Source organism: Phyllobates terribilis, unplaced genomic scaffold (assembly GCF_046119375.1).
Source record: "Phyllobates terribilis strain yellow unplaced genomic scaffold, ASM4611937v1 Scaffold_1__5_contigs__length_1240528914, whole genome shotgun sequence".
Classification (NCBI taxonomy): Eukaryota; Metazoa; Chordata; class Amphibia; order Anura; family Dendrobatidae; genus Phyllobates; species Phyllobates terribilis.
This window is the reverse complement of record NW_027362761.1, coordinates 946,066,528-946,083,393: the sequence shown is the minus strand read 5'-3', so window position 1 is coordinate 946,083,393 and position 16,866 is coordinate 946,066,528. Positions and strand designations below refer to the sequence as shown.

Below are 16,866 nucleotides of genomic sequence, written 5' to 3'. Positions count from 1 at the left end.
TGAGTATCTGTCTTCACTGCTTCGATATTAAATATTCATACTCTATTGTTTTGCTCAAACATTCAAGACTGTAGGGTCATTGCTCACCTAATTGTTGTTTTATTCCGTGTGTCTGATTTTCTATGTTTATTAACTGTTTTTAATCATTGTCAACAATAAAAATATATTTTAATCTATTTTTTGAACTTTGCACATTTTTTGCATTAAGTAGTTGTTGATTTTACTGTGCATATAGGTTTTATACTTGAAGCTTTGTATACTAATGTATGTTTGGCACATGACTTAAAAAGTATCAAAAAACAGCACAAGAGACTATACCTATCCTATGTGTCCTTCTTGCACCATCCTTGGAGCCGTCACAAATCCTCTGCAGCTCACATTTTCCATCTACTCGCCTTAGGAACCATTTCAACCAAAATCTAAAGTAATTGCTGTAGAAATACTGCCAGATATAGAGAAGCATCCTAAAAGAAAAAGTAAAAAATAACATTTGCAAAGATATCTTCAGATAAAGAGCCATCATTGTGAAATTGCAATCCACAATTATACAATAAGATGGTATACCAGACTGTAATCGTAAAATAATGAAATTTGCTCTCAATTTAACTAAAAGGTTAAGTAACCTGTGGCATGCCAAGTATTGTGAAACAAACTCCCAACATGCCCTGTGTCAGACTGCCTGTAGCTGTCAGGGAATGCATGAAGTGGTGGCTCCACAATAGCTGGGTCGCTGAAGGTTGAACAACAAGGCTTACTTAAAGAGGTTGTCCACCACTTTTAGGCTATGTGCCCACGATGCAGAAATGCTCCAGATTTTTCCTGAGCGTTTCTGCATCTCCCTGGCAGAAAAAACACATGCGGATTGTACATGCAGATTGTACATGCGGATTTCACATGCGTTTTTTCTGCCAGGTAGAAGCGTTTGTCAAGCGTTTTTGCATGCATTTCCGCATGCGAGTTGTAAAGCACTTTTCCAAGCGATTTTAGCATCACTTGGAAAAGTGCTTGACAACTTGGTCACACTATATAAATGCATGCAACCGGCATGGATTTATGTTGTATGACCAAGTTACGATGCACCACCAATAGTAAAAAAAGAATAAAAATGTTGAAAAAAAAAAAAAAAAAAACATTATACTCACCTTCCGATGGCCCCCGATCTCCTTCTCTGGTGCGTCCGGTGTCTTCGGCGGCTCGCGGTGCTCTAAAAAGGACCTTCTATGACGTCATTCAGTCATGTGACAGGTCACGCGACCGCTGATGTCGGCGGTCACGTGACCTGTCACATGACTGAATGACGTCATGGAAGGGCCTTTTACACCACCGCGAGCAGCTGAAGAGCCAGCAGCGCCGCCGGGAGCAGACAGGGGGCCATCAGAAGGTGAAAATATGTTTTTGGTTGTTTTTTTTTTAATTCTTTTTTAACTACAGGTACTATGGTACCTGGGTCTGGAGAGTCTCCTCTTCTCCAAACCTAGGTACCATCCGCACATTGAATCGCATAATATCCTCATGTGTACATGTAGTCATGCGGATGTTATACGGTCCAATGCAAGTCAATGGCCGCGATTTCAACGCGATTCCACACAATTAATGGTTGTGCTGATTTTTCCGCAATGATAATCCGCAGCATGTGCACAGCACATGCGGATTGTCATTGGGAAACATGGCAGACAACTTAACATGCGTTTTTAATGCGTTTTCGAGGCGGAAATGGCGCCGCGGAAATGCATTGAATCCACATCGTGGGCACACAGCCTGACATTGATGGCTTATCCTTAGGATAGGTAATCAATGTCTGATCAGCTGGGATCCGACACCCAGCACCCCGCCGATCAGCTGTTATCGGTGGTGGCCGCCGGCCAGAAGTAATCACTTGCAGAGCTGGCCGTCTACTTGTAGTGGCCAGGGCTTGTTACTACACTGCCGCCTCAGGCATCAGCACCCTTATCAACCAATCTTTCCCATTCAAGGTTTTTTTTTATTTTTCAACATAATTTTATTTGAGTTTCCATAACAAACATCAAATCTGGTACATAGAGAGGTAAGGGTGCCCGTACGCACACTGGGCCTATAACAACTCTAACCACATATTTAATTGGTATAACAGATATATCTCCATTCATAGATCAAAATCAAAGCTAGAATTCTTCAAAATTTGACTAATTACAAAAAAAAAAAAAAATGAATTAGTTGACAGTAAGTCTTATATCTCATTGAAGCCATCATGGATAATTAATGCATTTATATCATATTTCAAGGCTTTAATGGACCATCCATATTAAGAGGTGCTCATTGATCAAAAAACGCTAACTAAATACCTTACATTTTTAAAGGGAACCTGCCACTAGTTTTTTTCCTATATAACCTACGGCCACCATCTTTCAGCCCTGTGTTACAGCATTCTGGAATGCTGTATGCAAGTCTCCAAGCTAACCTGCAAAACAAAAAGAGATTTTATTATTCACACCTAGGGTCAGTCTAGTCCGATGGGTGTCGCTGGTCTTGATCTGGCACCTCCTCTTTTCTTGCAATGGCTGTCCTCTTTCTCTGCTTGATGTGGATGACGTGTCCTCCACACAGTGCTCTCCATCGGGGTCCTGTGCAGGATCACTTCTCTCTGCCCTGCCGAGGCCAGAGCAAAGTACTGTTTTGGACATGTGCGGAGAAAGGCCAAAGTGCGTCGACGCATGTGCATTATAGTACTTTGCTCTGCCCTCAGCAGGACAGAGAAGTACACCTGCACAGAAGCGTGAAGGGAACACTGTGTGGACATAGGACGCATCATCCACACGAAGCAGAGAAGCAGGACAGCAAAGCAAGAAGGGAAAAGGGGCTGGACAAAGACCAACGTGATGCCCATCACAGCGGACCACCCCGTAGGTGAATATAATAAAAGCTCTTTTTTGTTTTGCAGGTCGGCTTGGAGACTTATATACAACATTCCCGAATGCTGTAACACAGGGCGGAAAGGTGGTGGCCGTTTAAACCTAAACCATCACAAAATCTACAGAGCTTTTCTAATAGAAATTAGGGGGTAATACTGTAACTGCCTGACATTTACTGCGCTCCTGTATGTGTAGCATTGCCTGCCATGAACTGTGTTAAGGAATGTGTAGCAGTAGTGCCTGCCAAGTACTGTGTAGCTCTATATGCAGTAGTGCCTGCCATGTACTATGTTCCTGTATGTGTAGTAGCAGTGCCTGCCATGTACTGTGTTGCTCTATACGTAGTAGTGCCTGCCATGCACTGCGTTCCTGTATGTGTAGCAGCAGTGCCTGCCGTGTACTGCGTTCCTGTATGGATAGCAGCGGTGACTGCTGTGTACTGCGTTCCTGTATGGATAGCAGCGGTGACTGCCGTGTACTGCGTTCCTGTATGGGTAGCAGCGGTGACTGCCGTGTACTGCGTTCCTGTATGGGTAGCAGCAGTGCCTGCCGTGTACTGCGTTCCTGTATGGGTAGCAGCGGTGCCTGCCGTGTACTGCGTTCCTGTATGGGTAGCAGTAGTGCCTGCCATGTACTGTGTAGCTCTATATGCAGTAGTGCCTGCCATGTACTATGTTCCTGTATGTGTAGTAGCAGTGCCTGCCATGTACTGTGTTGCTCTATACGTAGTAGTGCCTGCCATGCACTGCGTTCCTGTATGTGTAGCAGCAGTGCCTGCCGTGTACTGCGTTCCTGTATGGATAGCAGCGGTGACTGCTGTGTACTGCGTTCCTGTATGGATAGCAGCGGTGACTGCCGTGTACTGCGTTCCTGTATGGGTAGCAGCGGTGACTGCCGTGTACTGCGTTCCTGTATGGGTAGCAGCAGTGCCTGCCGTGTACTGCGTTCCTGTATGGGTAGCAGCGGTGCCTGCCGTGTACTGCGTTCCTGTATGGGTAGCAGTAGTGCCTGCCATGTACTGTGTAGCTCTATATGCAGTAGTGCCTGCCGTGTACTATGTTCCTGTATGGGTAGTAGCAGTGCCTGCCATGTACTGTGTTGCTCTATACATAGTTGCCATGTACTGTGTAGCTCTATATGCAGTAGTGCCTGCCGTGTACTATGTTCCTGTATGGGTAGCAGCAGTGCCTGCCATGTACTGTGTTGCTCTATAGGTAGTAGTGCCTGCTGTGCATTGCGTTCCTGTATGGGTAGACAGCGGTGCCTGCCGTGCACTGAGTTCCTGTATGGGTAGCAGCGGTTCCTGCCGTGCACAGCGTTCCTGTATGGGTAGACAGCGGTGCCTGCCATGCACTGCGTTCCTGTATGGGTAGCAGCGGTGCCTGCCGTGCACTGCGTTCCTGTATGGATAGCAGCGGTGCCTGCCGTGTACTGCGTTCCTGTATGGGTAGCAGCGGTGCCTGCCGTGTACTGCGTTCCTGTATGGGTAGCAGTAGTGCCTGCCATGTACTGTGTAGCTCTATATGCAGTAGTGCCTGCCGTGTACTATGTTCCTGTATGGGTAGTAGCAGTGCCTGCCATGTACTGTGTTGCTCTATACATAGTTGCCATGTACTGTGTAGCTCTATATGCAGTAGTGCCTGCCGTGTAATATGTTCCTGTATGGGTAGTAGCAGTGCCTGCCATGTACTGTGTTGCTCTATAGGTAGTAGTGCCTGCTGTGCATTGCGTTCCTGTATGGGTAGACAGCGGTGCCTGCCGTGCACTGAGTTCCTATATGGGTAGCAGCGGTTCCTGCCGTGCACTGAATTCCTGTATGGGTAGACAGCGGTGCCTGCCGTGCACTTCGTTCCTGTATGGGTAGCAGCGGTGCCTGCCGTGCACTACGTTCCTGTATGGGTAGCAGCAGTGCCTGCTGTGTACTGCATTCCTGTATGGGTAGCAGCGGTGCCTGCCGTGTACTGCGTTCCTGTATGGGTAGCAGTAGTGCCTGCCATGTACTGTGTAGCTCTATATGCAGTAGTGCCTGCCGTGTACTATGTTCCTGTATGGGTAGTAGCAGTGCCTGCCATGTACTGTGTTGCTCTATACATAGTTGCCATGTACTGTGTAGCTCTATATGCAGTAGTGCCTGCCGTGTACTATGTTCCTGTATGGGTAGTAGCAGTGCCTGCCATGTACTGTGTTGCTCTATACATAGTTGCCATGTACTGTGTAGCTCTATATGCAGTAGTGCCTGCCGTGTAATATGTTCCTGTATGGGTAGTAGCATTGCCTGCCATGTACTGTGTTGCTCTATAGGTAGTAGTGCCTGCTGTGCATTGCGTTCCTGTATGGGTAGACAGCGGTGCCTGCCGTGCACTGAGTTCCTGTATGGGTAGCAGCGGTTCCTGCCGTGCACCGAGTTCCTGTATGGGTAGACAGCGGTGCCTGCCGTGCACTGCGTTCCTGTATGGGTAGCAGCGGTGACTGCCGTGCACTACGATCCTGTATGGGTAGCAGCAGTGCCTGCTGTGTACTGCATTCCTGTATGGGTAGCAGCGGTGCCTGCCGTGTACTGCGTTCCTGTATGGGTAGCAGTAGTGCCTGCCATGTACTGTGTAGCTCTATATGCAGTAGTGCCTGCCGTGTACTATGTTCCTGTATGGGTAGTAGCAGTGCCTGCCATGTACTGTGTTGCTCTATACATAGTTGCCATGAACTGTGTAGCTCTATATGCAGTATAGGTACCGCCCCAATTTAGGGTCACCTTGCCGCTGGTGGGACGGCTTGTATACTTTTTTTGATCAAAAATAGTTCACTAAGTACCCTATATTTATTATGCAACTTTGCTTTACATTTATATATAATGATGGTAGGGTATGAGATATATTTTTGTCTTTTGTAGGTTTTGCTTCTTTTTGCTAGTGTGAACATGCTCCTATTTCTTGCATGTCTACCATCTTAAACCTCAGTTCACATTGCTTGGTTTTTTGTCTTGTTTGCATTCTGTGCAATTTAAGGGTGTGGCATCCCCTTTGTTGAGCTGATTAGTATATATGTAGCTTACCACGGGCCTAGGTGGTCTGGAGTTGGGACCCGGTCCTATTTGTCTACCCTTTTATATGCATTACTTCAACTTTGATATACAGTAAGGTTTTTAATATAGGCAGTATAGGTACCGTCCCAATTTAGGGTCACCTTGCCGCTGGTGGGACGGCTTGTATACTTTTTTTGATCAAAAATAGTTCACTAAGTACCCTATATTTATTATGCAACTTTGCTTTACATTTATATATAATGATGGTAGGGTATGAGATATATTTTTGTCTTTTGTAGGTTTTGCTTCTTTTTGCTAGTGTGAACATGCTCCTATTTCTTGCATGTCTACCATCTTAGACCTCAGTTCACATTGCTTGGTTTTTAGCTCTATATGCAGTAGTGCCTGCCGTGTACTATGTTCCTGTATGGGTAGTAGCAGTGCCTGCCATGTACTGTGTTGCTCTATAGGTAGTAGTGCCTGCTGTGCACTGCGTTCCTGTATGGGTAGACAGCGGTGCCTGCCATGCACTGAGTTCCTGTATGGGTAGCAGCGGTTCCTGCCGTGCACTGCGTTCCTGTATGGGTAGACAGCGGTGTCTGCCGTGCACTGCGTTCCTGTATGGGTAGCAGCGGTGCCTGCCGTGCACTACGTTCCTGTATGGGTAGCAGCAGTGCCTGCTGTGTACTGCATTCCTGTATGGGTAGCAGCGGTGCCTGCCGTGTACTGCGTTCCTGTATGGGTAGCAGCGGTGCCTGCCGTGTACTGCGTTCCTGTATGGGTAGCAGTAGTGCCTGCCATGTACTGTGTAGATCTATATGCAGTAGTGCCTGCCGTGTACTATGTTCCTGTATGGGTAGTAGCAGTGCCTGCCATGTACTGTGTTGCTCTATAGGTAGTAGTGCCTGCTGTGCACTGCGTTCCTGTATGGGTAGACAGCGGTGCCTGCCATGCACGGAGTTCCTGTATTGGTAGCAGCGGTTCCTGCCGTGCACTGCGCTCCTGTATGGGTAGACAGCGGTGCCTGCCGTACACTGCGTTCCTGTATGGGTAGCAGCGGTGTCTGCCGTGCACTGCGTTCCTGTATGGGTAGCAGCGGTGCCTGCCGTGCACTGCGTTCCTGTATGGGTAGCAGCGGTGCCTGCCGTGTACTGCGTTCCTGTATGGGTAGCAGTGGTGCCTGCCGTGTACTGCGTTCCTGTATGGGTAGCAGTAGTGCCTGCCATGTACTGTGTAGCTCTATATGCAGTAGTGCCTGCCGTGTACTATGTTCCTGTATGGGTAGTAGCAGTGCCTGCCATGTACTGTGTTGCTCTATACATAGTTGCCATGTACTGTGTAGCTCTATATGCAGTAGTGCCTGCCGTGTACCATGTTCCTGTATGGGTAGTAGCAGTGCCTGCCATGTACTGTGTTGCTCTATACATAGTTGCCATGTACTGTGTAGCTCTATATGCAGTAGTGCCTGCCGTGTATTATGTTCCTGTATGGGTAGTAGCAGTGCCTGCCATGTACTGTGTTGCTCTATAGGTAGTAGTGCCTGCTGTGCATTGCGTTCCTGTATGGGTAGACAGCGGTGCCTGTCGTGCACTGAGTTCCTGTATGGGTAGCAGCGGTTCCTGCCGTGCACTGAATTCCTGTATGGGTAGACAGCGGTGCCTGCCGTGCACTGCGTTCCTGTATGGGTAGCAGCGGTGCCTGCCGTGCACTACGTTCCTGTATGGGTAGCAGCAGTGCCTGCTGTGTACTGCATTCCTGTATGGGTAGCAGCGGTGCCTGCCGTGTACTGCGTTCCTGTATGGGTAGCAGTAGTGCCTGCCATGTACTGTGTAGCTCTATATGCAGTAGTGCCTGCCGTGTACTATGTTCCTGTATGGGTAGTAGCAGTGCCTGCCATGTACTGTGTTGCTCTATAGGTAGTAGTGCCTGCTGTGCACTGCGTTCCTGTATGGGTAGACAGCGGTGCCTGCCATGCACTGAGTTCCTGTATGGGTAGCAGCGGTTCCTGCCATGCACTGCGTTCCTGTATGGGTAGACAGCGGTGCCTGCCGTGCACTGCGTTCCTGTATGGGTAGACAGCGGTGCCTGCCGTGCACTGCGTTCCTGTATGGGTAGACAGCGGTGCCTGCCGTGCACTGCGTTCCTGTATGGGTAGCAGCGGTGCCTGCCGTGTACTGCGTTCCTGTATGGGTAGCAGTAGTGCCTGCCATGTACTGTGTAGCTCTATATGCAGTAGTGCCTGCCGTGTACTATGTTCCTGTATGGGTAGTAGCAGTGCCTGCCATGTACTGTGTTGCTCTATACATAGTTGCCATGTACTGTGTAGCTCTATATGCAGTAGTGCCTGCCGTGTACCATGTTCCTGTATGGGTAGTAGCAGTGCCTGCCATGTACTGTGTTGCTCTATACATAGTTGCCATGTACTGTGTAGCTCTATATGCAGTAGTGCCTGCCGTGTATTATGTTCCTGTATGGGTAGTAGCAGTGCCTGCCATGTACTGTGTTGCTCTATAGGTAGTAGTGCCTGCTGTGCATTGCGTTCCTGTATGGGTAGACAGCGGTGCCTGTCGTGCACTGAGTTCCTGTATGGGTAGCAGCGGTTCCTGCCGTGCACTGAATTCCTGTATGGGTAGACAGCGGTGCCTGCCGTGCACTGCGTTCCTGTATGGGTAGCAGCGGTGCCTGCCGTGCACTACGTTCCTGTATGGGTAGCAGCAGTGCCTGCTGTGTACTGCATTCCTGTATGGGTAGCAGCGGTGCCTGCCGTGTACTGCGTTCCTGTATGGGTAGCAGTAGTGCCTGCCATGTACTGTGTAGCTCTATATGCAGTAGTGCCTGCCGTGTACTATGTTCCTGTATGGGTAGTAGCAGTGCCTGCCATGTACTGTGTTGCTCTATAGGTAGTAGTGCCTGCTGTGCACTGCGTTCCTGTATGGGTAGACAGCGGTGCCTGCCATGCACTGAGTTCCTGTATGGGTAGCAGCGGTTCCTGCCATGCACTGCGTTCCTGTATGGGTAGACAGCGGTGCCTGCCGTGCACTGCGTTCCTGTATGGGTAGACAGCGGTGCCTGCCGTGCACTGCGTTCCTGTATGGGTAGACAGCGGTGCCTGCCGTGCACTGCGTTCCTGTATGGGTAGCAGCGGTGCCTGCCGTGTACTGCGTTCCTGTATGGGTAGCAGCGGTGCCTGCCGTGTACTGCGTTCCTGTATGGGTAGCAGTAGTGCCTGCCATGTACTGTGTAGCTCTATATGCAGTAGTGCCTGCTGTGTACTATGTTCCTGTATGGGTAGTAGCAGTGCCTGCCATGTACTGTGTTGCTCCATAGGTAGTAGTGCCTGCTGTGCACTGTGTGCCTGTATGGGTAGACAGTGGTGCCTGCCGTGCACCGAGTTCCTGTATGGGTAGCAGCGGTTCCTGCCATGCACTGCGTTCCTGTATGGGTAGACAGCGGTGCCTGCCGTGCACTGCGTTCCTGTATGGGTAGCAGCTATGCCTGCCGTGCACTGCGTTCCTGTATGGGTAACAGTAGTGCCTGCCATGTACTGTGTAGCTCTATATGCAGTAGTGCCTGCCGTGTACTATGTTCCTGTATGGGTAGTAGCAGTGCCTGCCATGTACTGTGTTGCTCTATACGTAGTAGTGCCTGCCGTGCACTGAGTTCCTATATGGGTAGACAGCGGTGCCTGCCGTGCACTGCGTTCCTGTATGGGTAGACAGCGGTGCCTGCCGTGCACTGCGTTCCTGTATGGGTAGACAGCGGAGCCTGCCGTGCACTGCGTTCCTGTATGGGTAGACAGCAGAGCCTGCCGTGCACTGCGTTCCTGTATGGGTAGACAGCAGAGCCTGCCGTGCACTGCGTTCCTGTATGGGTAGACAGCGGTGCCTGCCGTGCACTGCGTTCCTGTATGGGTAGACAGCGGAGCCTGCCGTGCACTGCGTTCCTGTATGGGTAGACAGCGGAGCCTGCCGTGCACTGCGTTCCTGTATGGGTAGACAGCGGAGCCTGCCGTGCACTGCGTTCCTGTATGGGTAGACAGCGGTGCCTGCCGTGCACTGCGTTCCTGTATGGGTAGACAGCGGTGTCTGCCGTGCACTGCGTTCCTGTATGGGTAGACAGCGGTGCCTGCCGTGCACTGCGTTCCTGTATGGGTAGACAGCGGTGCCTGCCGTGCACTGCGTTCCTGTACGGGTAGCTGCGGTGACTGCCGTACAGTGCGTTCCTGTACGGGTAGCAGCCGTGCCTGCCGTGCAGTGCGTTCCTGTACGGGTAGCAGCCGTGCCTGCCGTGCAGTGCGTTCCTGTACGGGTAGCAGCCGTGCCTGCCGTGCACTGTGTTTCTGTACGGGTAGTAGCGGTGCCTGCCGTGCACTGCGTTCCTGTATGGGTAGTAGCGGTGCCTGCCGTGCACTGCGTTCCTGTATGGGTAGTAGCGGTGCCTGCCGTGCACTGCGTTCCAGTATGGGTAGTAGCGGTGCCTGCCGTGTACTGCGTTCCTGTATGTGTAGTAGGAGTGCCTGCCGTGTACTGTGTTCCTGTATGTGTAGTAGGAGTGCCTGCCGTGTACTGTGTTCCTGTATGTGTAGCAGTGCCTGCCGTGTACTGTGTTCCTGTCTGTGTAGCAGTGCCTGCCGTGTACTGTGTTCCTGTCTGTGTAGCAGTGCCTGCCGTGTACTGAGCTCCTGTCTGTGTAGCAGTGCCTGTCGTGTACTGTGTTCCTGTCTGTGTACCAGTGCCTGCCGTGTACTGTGTTCCTGTCTGTGTAGCAGTGCCTGCCGTGTACTGTGTTCCTGTCTGTGTAGCAGTGCCTGCCGTGTACTGTGTTCCTGTCTGTGTAGCAGTGCCTGCCGTGTACTGTGTTCCTGTCTGTGTACCAGTGCCTGCCGTGTACTGTGTTCCTGTCTGTGTAGCAGTGCCTGCCGTGTACTGTGTTCCTGTCTGTGTAGCAGTGCCTGCCGTGTACTGTGTTCCTGTCTGTGTAGCAGTGCCTGCCGTGTACTGAGCTCCTGTCTGTGTAGCAGTGCCTGCCGTGTACTGAGCTCCTGTCTGTGTAGCAGTGCCTGCCGTGTACTGAGCTCCTGTCTGTGTAGCAGTGCCTGCCGTGTACTGTGTTCCTGTCTGTGTACCAGTGCCTGCCGTGTACTGTGTTCCTGTCTGTGTAGCAGTGCCTGCCGTGTACTGTGTTCCTGTCTGTGTAGCAGTGCCTGCCGTGTACTGTGTTCCTGTCTGTGTAGCAGTGCCTGCCGTGTACTGTGTTCCTGTATGTGTAGCAGTGCCTGCCGTGTACTGAGCTCCTGTCTGTGTAGCAGTGCCTGCCGTGTACTGAGCTCCTGTCTGTGTAGCAGTGCCTGCCGTGTACTGTGTTCCTGTCTGTGTAGCCGTGCCTGCCGTGTACTGTGTTCCTGTATGTGTAGGAGTGCCTGCCGTGTACTGAGCTCCTGTATGTGTAGCCGTGCCTGCCGTGTACTGTGTTCCTGTATGTGTAGCCGTGCCTGCCGTGTACTGTGTTCCTGTATGTGTAGCAGTGCCTGCCGTGTACTGTGTTCCTGTATGTGTAGCAGTGCCTGCCGTGTACTGCGTTCCTGTATGTGTAGTAGGAGTGCCTGCCGTGTACTGAGCTCCTGTCTGTGTAGCAGTGCCTGCCGTGTACTGTGTTCCTGTCTGTGTAGCAGTGCCTGCCGTGTACTGTGTTCCTGTCTGTGTAGCAGTGCCTGCCGTGTACTGTGTTCCTGTCTGTGTAGCAGTGCCTGCCGTGTACTGAGCTCCTGTCTGTGTAGCAGTGCCTGCCGTGTACTGAGCTCCTGTCTGTGTAGCAGTGCCTGCCGTGTACTGAGCTCCTGTCTGTGTAGCAGTGCCTGCCGTGTACTGAGCTCCTGTCTGTGTAGCAGTGCCTGCCGTGTACTGAGCTCCTGTATGTGTAGCAGTGCCTGCCGTGTACTGAGCTCCTGTCTGTGTAGCCGTGCCTGCCGTGTACTGTGTTCCTGTCTGTGTAGCCGTGCCTGCCGTGTACTGTGTTCCTGTCTGTGTAGCCGTGCCTGCCGTGTACTGTGTTCCTGTCTGTGTAGCAGTGCCTGCCGTGTACTGAGCTCCTGTCTGTGTAGCAGTGCCTGCCGTGTACTGAGCTCCTGTCTGTGTAGCAGTGCCTGCCGTGTACTGTGTTCCTGTCTGTGTAGCCGTGCCTGCCGTGTACTGTGTTCCTGTATGTGTAGCAGTGCCTGCTGTGTACTGTGGTGCTCTATATGTAGTAGTCCCTGCCGTGTACTGTGTTCCTGTATGTGGCCACAGGGTTTTGCCACCTGAGGTGGCAGATTATTATAATGGAGAACTCCACAGCCCTCACCTGGTGGAGGAGCAGACTTCGCGTTGGTCGCAGCACCGCACGTATAGGAGCCGATGTGTATCCGTACACACGAAAGCTGTCAGGACACGTCACAGCACAAGCGAGCTGTTACACTGGAGGTAAGTCAGGAGCGGCCATGTTGTTGGCGACGATTCTATAGAGCCCAGAGCGGCGCCGCCTCCGCCATAATGGCAGCTGTTGGAGACCTATTCACCTCCTGTCGCGCGGCCTCTAGTGTCATGACGCAGATAATAGAGCGACGAGAATCCCGTCACTATGGAGACCCCAGAATTCACTGGCAGCGGCGCCGGGGGGTCTGTAATATGCGTCTGTTCAGACTGCTTGACATTACATTTACCCACGTGCTAGTAACCAGGATACAGCCTGTTCCCATAACCTACATGCGCTATACGGATGTGTGTCCTGCACCCCACGGCTGAATAGGCCGCTGCACCCCTAACGCAGTGTTCACATTGCGGCTCTGTCGCAACTTTCATTGCGGTATCAAAACCATGGACCCCGAGCCCAGACTCCGATACAAGACAATACGGCCCAAATTGATATGACACTGTGACTTCATCAATGTCATTTTCAGTTCTTCCCTCAGAACAGAGGAATTACACAGCTGCTGCCATTAAGGCCCCCCCACACGTCCGTGTTTCCGGTACATACATGTGGCGTACGCTTTCACACGTACCGGAGACGTACATACACACCCATTATAGTCTATGGGGTCGCGCACATGTCCATGTTTTTCCGGCAGCCAGAATATCAGTATGTCCCACACATGGGTGACATAAAGTGTGACATCCCTGTGCCGTCCATGGGACACATACAGGAATAGAATGCAGAATAGAAATGACAGATTTGTATGTGTTAAAGATGTCCAAAGATATAGATAGATATGAGATAAATAGATATCCCTGAGATATGTAATTAGTACCTTGCGTGGGTCCTGTACATGGATTAACCTAATAAAAAAAAATTATGTGGGGGTTCCCCTTATTTTTGATAGCCAGCAAAGGTAAAACAGACAGCTACGGGCTGATATTACCAGGCTGGGAAGGTCCCTGGTTGTTGTACCCTTCCCAGCATAAAAATACCAGCCCGCAGCCGCTCCAGAAGTGGCGCATCATATTAGATGTGCCGATTCTGGCGCTTTGCCCGGTTGTTCCCGATTGACCTGGTGCGGTGTCAATCGGGGTGATGGTAGTTGGCATTGATGTCCACTGGGTACTGTCCAAACACACAGCGGACATCAAGCCCTGTTGTTAGTAATGGAGAGGTGTCTATCAATCACCCCCATTATTAATCCATGAAAAAAAAAGAATAACGCACACAAAAAAATACTTTATTTAAATAAACACTCCCTGACACTTTCCCTGGTTCACCACTTTATTTAAAAAAAAATCCCAAGGAGGTCCAACATAGTCTAGCAAATCTGACATAGTCCACAAATATGAAACCTGAAAAATATAAAGAGAGATATATAAACTTGTCAATGTCCCTCGTTCAACAATTTATTATAAATATAAGTTCACACAGGTCTGACGTAGTCCAGCGCTTCCCACGTCGTTCCCTTAATCCGACTCACGCTGCACTCAGTGAGAACCAGCGAATGTGAAGAGCAATAATGTTCCTGACATCACCGCTCGTCACAGTCGCCCGGTCTCGCTGAGCGCAGCACGAGCCGGTTTAGAGGAACGTCGTGGGAAGCGCTGGAGTAGGTTGGACCTGCGTGGAATTTTTTTTTAATAAATTGGTGAACCAGGGAAAGTATCGCGGAGTGTTTATTTAAATAAAGTATTCTGTGTGAGTGTATTTTTTATTACTGGGTTAGTAATGGGGGTGTCTGATAGACACCTCTCCATTACTAATACCAAGTCTTGATGTTAGCTGTGTTTTTGGACAATTTCACATGAACCCCAAACCCCATTACCCCAGTTGTTAATGCACCAGGGCAATCAGGAAGAGCAAAGGCGAAGCGCCAGAATTGGCACATCTAATTGTGATGCGCCAATTCTGGGGCAGCTGACAGTTGGTATTTTTAGGCTGGGAAGGGCCCAATAACAAGGGACCTTTCCAGCCTGATAATATCAGCCTGCAGCTGTCTGTTTTACCTTTGCTGGTTACCAAAAATGGGGGGACCTCACGTCATTGTTTTAATTTATCAGGTTAATCTATGTACAGTGGGCAACACATGCAAGGCACTAATTATATATCTCACGGATATCTATTTATCATCCATTTAACCCAAATCTATCTATTTTTGCACATCTTAAACTCTTAAAAATCTTTCTTTTCTGTTCTGCATTCTATTTTAGTACATGGTACACACGTACACATGGAAGGCCAACAGAAAACCACATGGATAGTAAAAACGGACGTGTCAAGGGGACCTAATAGAGGGAAAATAATGCGGCACACGTGGCCAAGTGCGGCAATTATTAGTTTACTCTGAGCCACTGCTCGTCCCCTGACCTGGCCCAGTACTTAATATGTGCCCGCACAGACACATTCTCCTAGTGAAGCCCATTAGTATTGCCACATAGTACCATACCTCTGTCATGAGTAAAGCTTTACCATCAGGGCCGGACTGGTCACCTGGCAATTCTGGCAAATGTCAGATGGGCCAGTGCCAACTGTGGCAGCTCCATCACTCCAGGGAGGCATATGCAAACCTTCCCCCTGCACCTTATTTGTTCTATTTAGATTCCTGTGCTGCACAGGGATTAACTCCAGTGTGACCTGATTTCCACTTCTTCCTATCCCCATTCAGTAGATGAAGGAGGCGATGACACCGATGCAGCCAGTCAGCTTAATCATGTTTCGTGACTCAGCCAGCCCAGCAAGAGCAGCTGGTGACAGTCAAGCTCAGGTGAGTTCTGCAGATTACATGCCCTCCCACATTAGAGCTTCCTAGTTCTCCTCTGGCAGCTCCTGTCTGTTTGCTTTGCTGCTCCCCTCTCACTCCTCTTATCACTGCCCTGTGTTTATAGAAGCTATATGCACAAGACAGTGGATTTAACCCTTTTGTTGACTCCATGCAGCTCGAGTGTTTTTGGCTAGGTAGTGAAAGGGTTAAATCTTTTGCCTTGTGAAAAAGGCTTTTGCAAACTGAAGATAGTGGTAAGATGTGAAGAGGTCAGTGCTGTTCCTTCTGACAGTCTGTGAAGCTGTGTCACAGAGTCCTGCTCACAAAAGCCCCCAATATACATTAAAGGGAACATGACTGCTACCCAAGCCCCCTAAACCAGCGTCACTGCTGATGCTTTGCAAATTTTTCACATGCGAACATTTTTCTACTTCCCTGGGAATGTGAAATGAAGTCGGGTATAGTACTCTGCCTGCATTGGCGCACTGCCAGGGAGGCAGCAGCGACACCGGACTTGGCCAGCCACAAAGTTTTCAAAGAGGTGGCGGTAAGGTCGCTTTCGAAAATCATTATCACCCACACCCAGAGGGTTGTGCTTATACAACGAAAAGGAGGATTAGTCCAGAGAAATCAGTGCCCCCTGATTAGTTATTCACCCACTGATTTACATATCTCAAAAGCAGGTTTAACCCCTTCTCAATCCCTATGTTTCCCCGTTGTAAAATAACACCTATACTCACCTCCGTGGCAGGGGGCAGTTCCAGCAGTGTCAGCACTTGGCTCTTCCGGGGATTGCGTAACATTGTTTAATCACGCGACCACTGTGGCCAATCATTCCTGGCTCCACTCTCCTTGCTTTTGGACAAATCCAGACATCCAGAGGAGGTAAACGCTACGGCTGCTCTCACCGCCTTCGGACGTCAATTACGTCCACAGGAGGGGAGAGTGAAGCAGCTGCTGAATTGCCACAGGAATCTCCTGGAACGGCGCCAGCATCGGAGGTGAGTATATGTGTTATTATTTTACTGGGAAGAATAAAATAATAGTGATTGAGAAGAGGGTGTCCGATTAGTGGACAACCCCTTTAAATTTTACATTTATCATCAAACACTAAGCAACAAAAAGGAGCTAATGAAAATGTAGAAAAAGGGTGCAATACAGTCATGGTGGCACTTTAGGGAGTTAGGGCAGCTGACAGGTTCCCTTTAATGGTACATTTCGGTGCAGTCAATGAACCTTAAAGGGGTGGTCCAAAGTTAATAATGATTTTCATCCGAAATGACTATTTATCTGATAGCTTTTCTAATATACTTTAATTAAAAAGTCCTTATCATTCCCTCTCTAGTCTAACTACTTTAGGGTTTTTTTTATTACCTATTTCCTTTTTGATGATGTTCCGTTTGAGAATCCCCATTGCCTGCTGGGACACTCAGGAGGCAAAGGCTACGGTCAGTGCCGCAACCTCTGTCCCAACCCTGAAACAAAGCACCGTCATCAGTAACGTCCATTTCAGGGGCTGGGCTAGTCCCTGCTCTACTGAGCATGCATCTTTTGTCAATTCAGACGAATGCTCAGTAAGATCTTGTCACTGTACAGTATGCACAGTTACAGTGCACAACCTCACCTGCTCTAATGAGAAGTAATGAGCCAGCCATTGTAAGGAGAGAATGGGGAGAGGAGAGACCAGCCCTGCCCCTGATAGTGAGGTCGCTTTCGTGGGTGGAACTGATCACTGCTCGCTGCTT

General features: G+C 49.8%; 1 protein-coding gene across 3 annotated transcripts in view; it reads right to left on the bottom strand.

Moving 5' to 3' along the window:
- ELMOD2 (ELMO domain containing 2) overlaps positions 1-15,986 on the bottom strand; it is a 35,897-nt gene extending 19,911 nt beyond the window's left edge. The window contains exons 1-2 of one of the 3 annotated variants that reach the window (XM_073642080.1): positions 15,862-15,986; positions 319-464 (exon numbers count right to left, since the gene is read on the bottom strand). In XM_073642080.1, coding sequence (XP_073498181.1) covers positions 319-463 — 145 coding nt within the window. In that variant the 5' untranslated portion in view covers position 464; positions 15,862-15,986. Of the gene's footprint in view, positions 1-318; positions 465-2,470; positions 2,671-12,246; positions 12,445-15,861 lie in introns of those variants that run through there. The other 2 variants (XM_073642062.1, XM_073642071.1) reach the window with 2 other exon arrangements.
- Between the last annotated feature and the right edge of the window lie 880 nt (positions 15,987-16,866).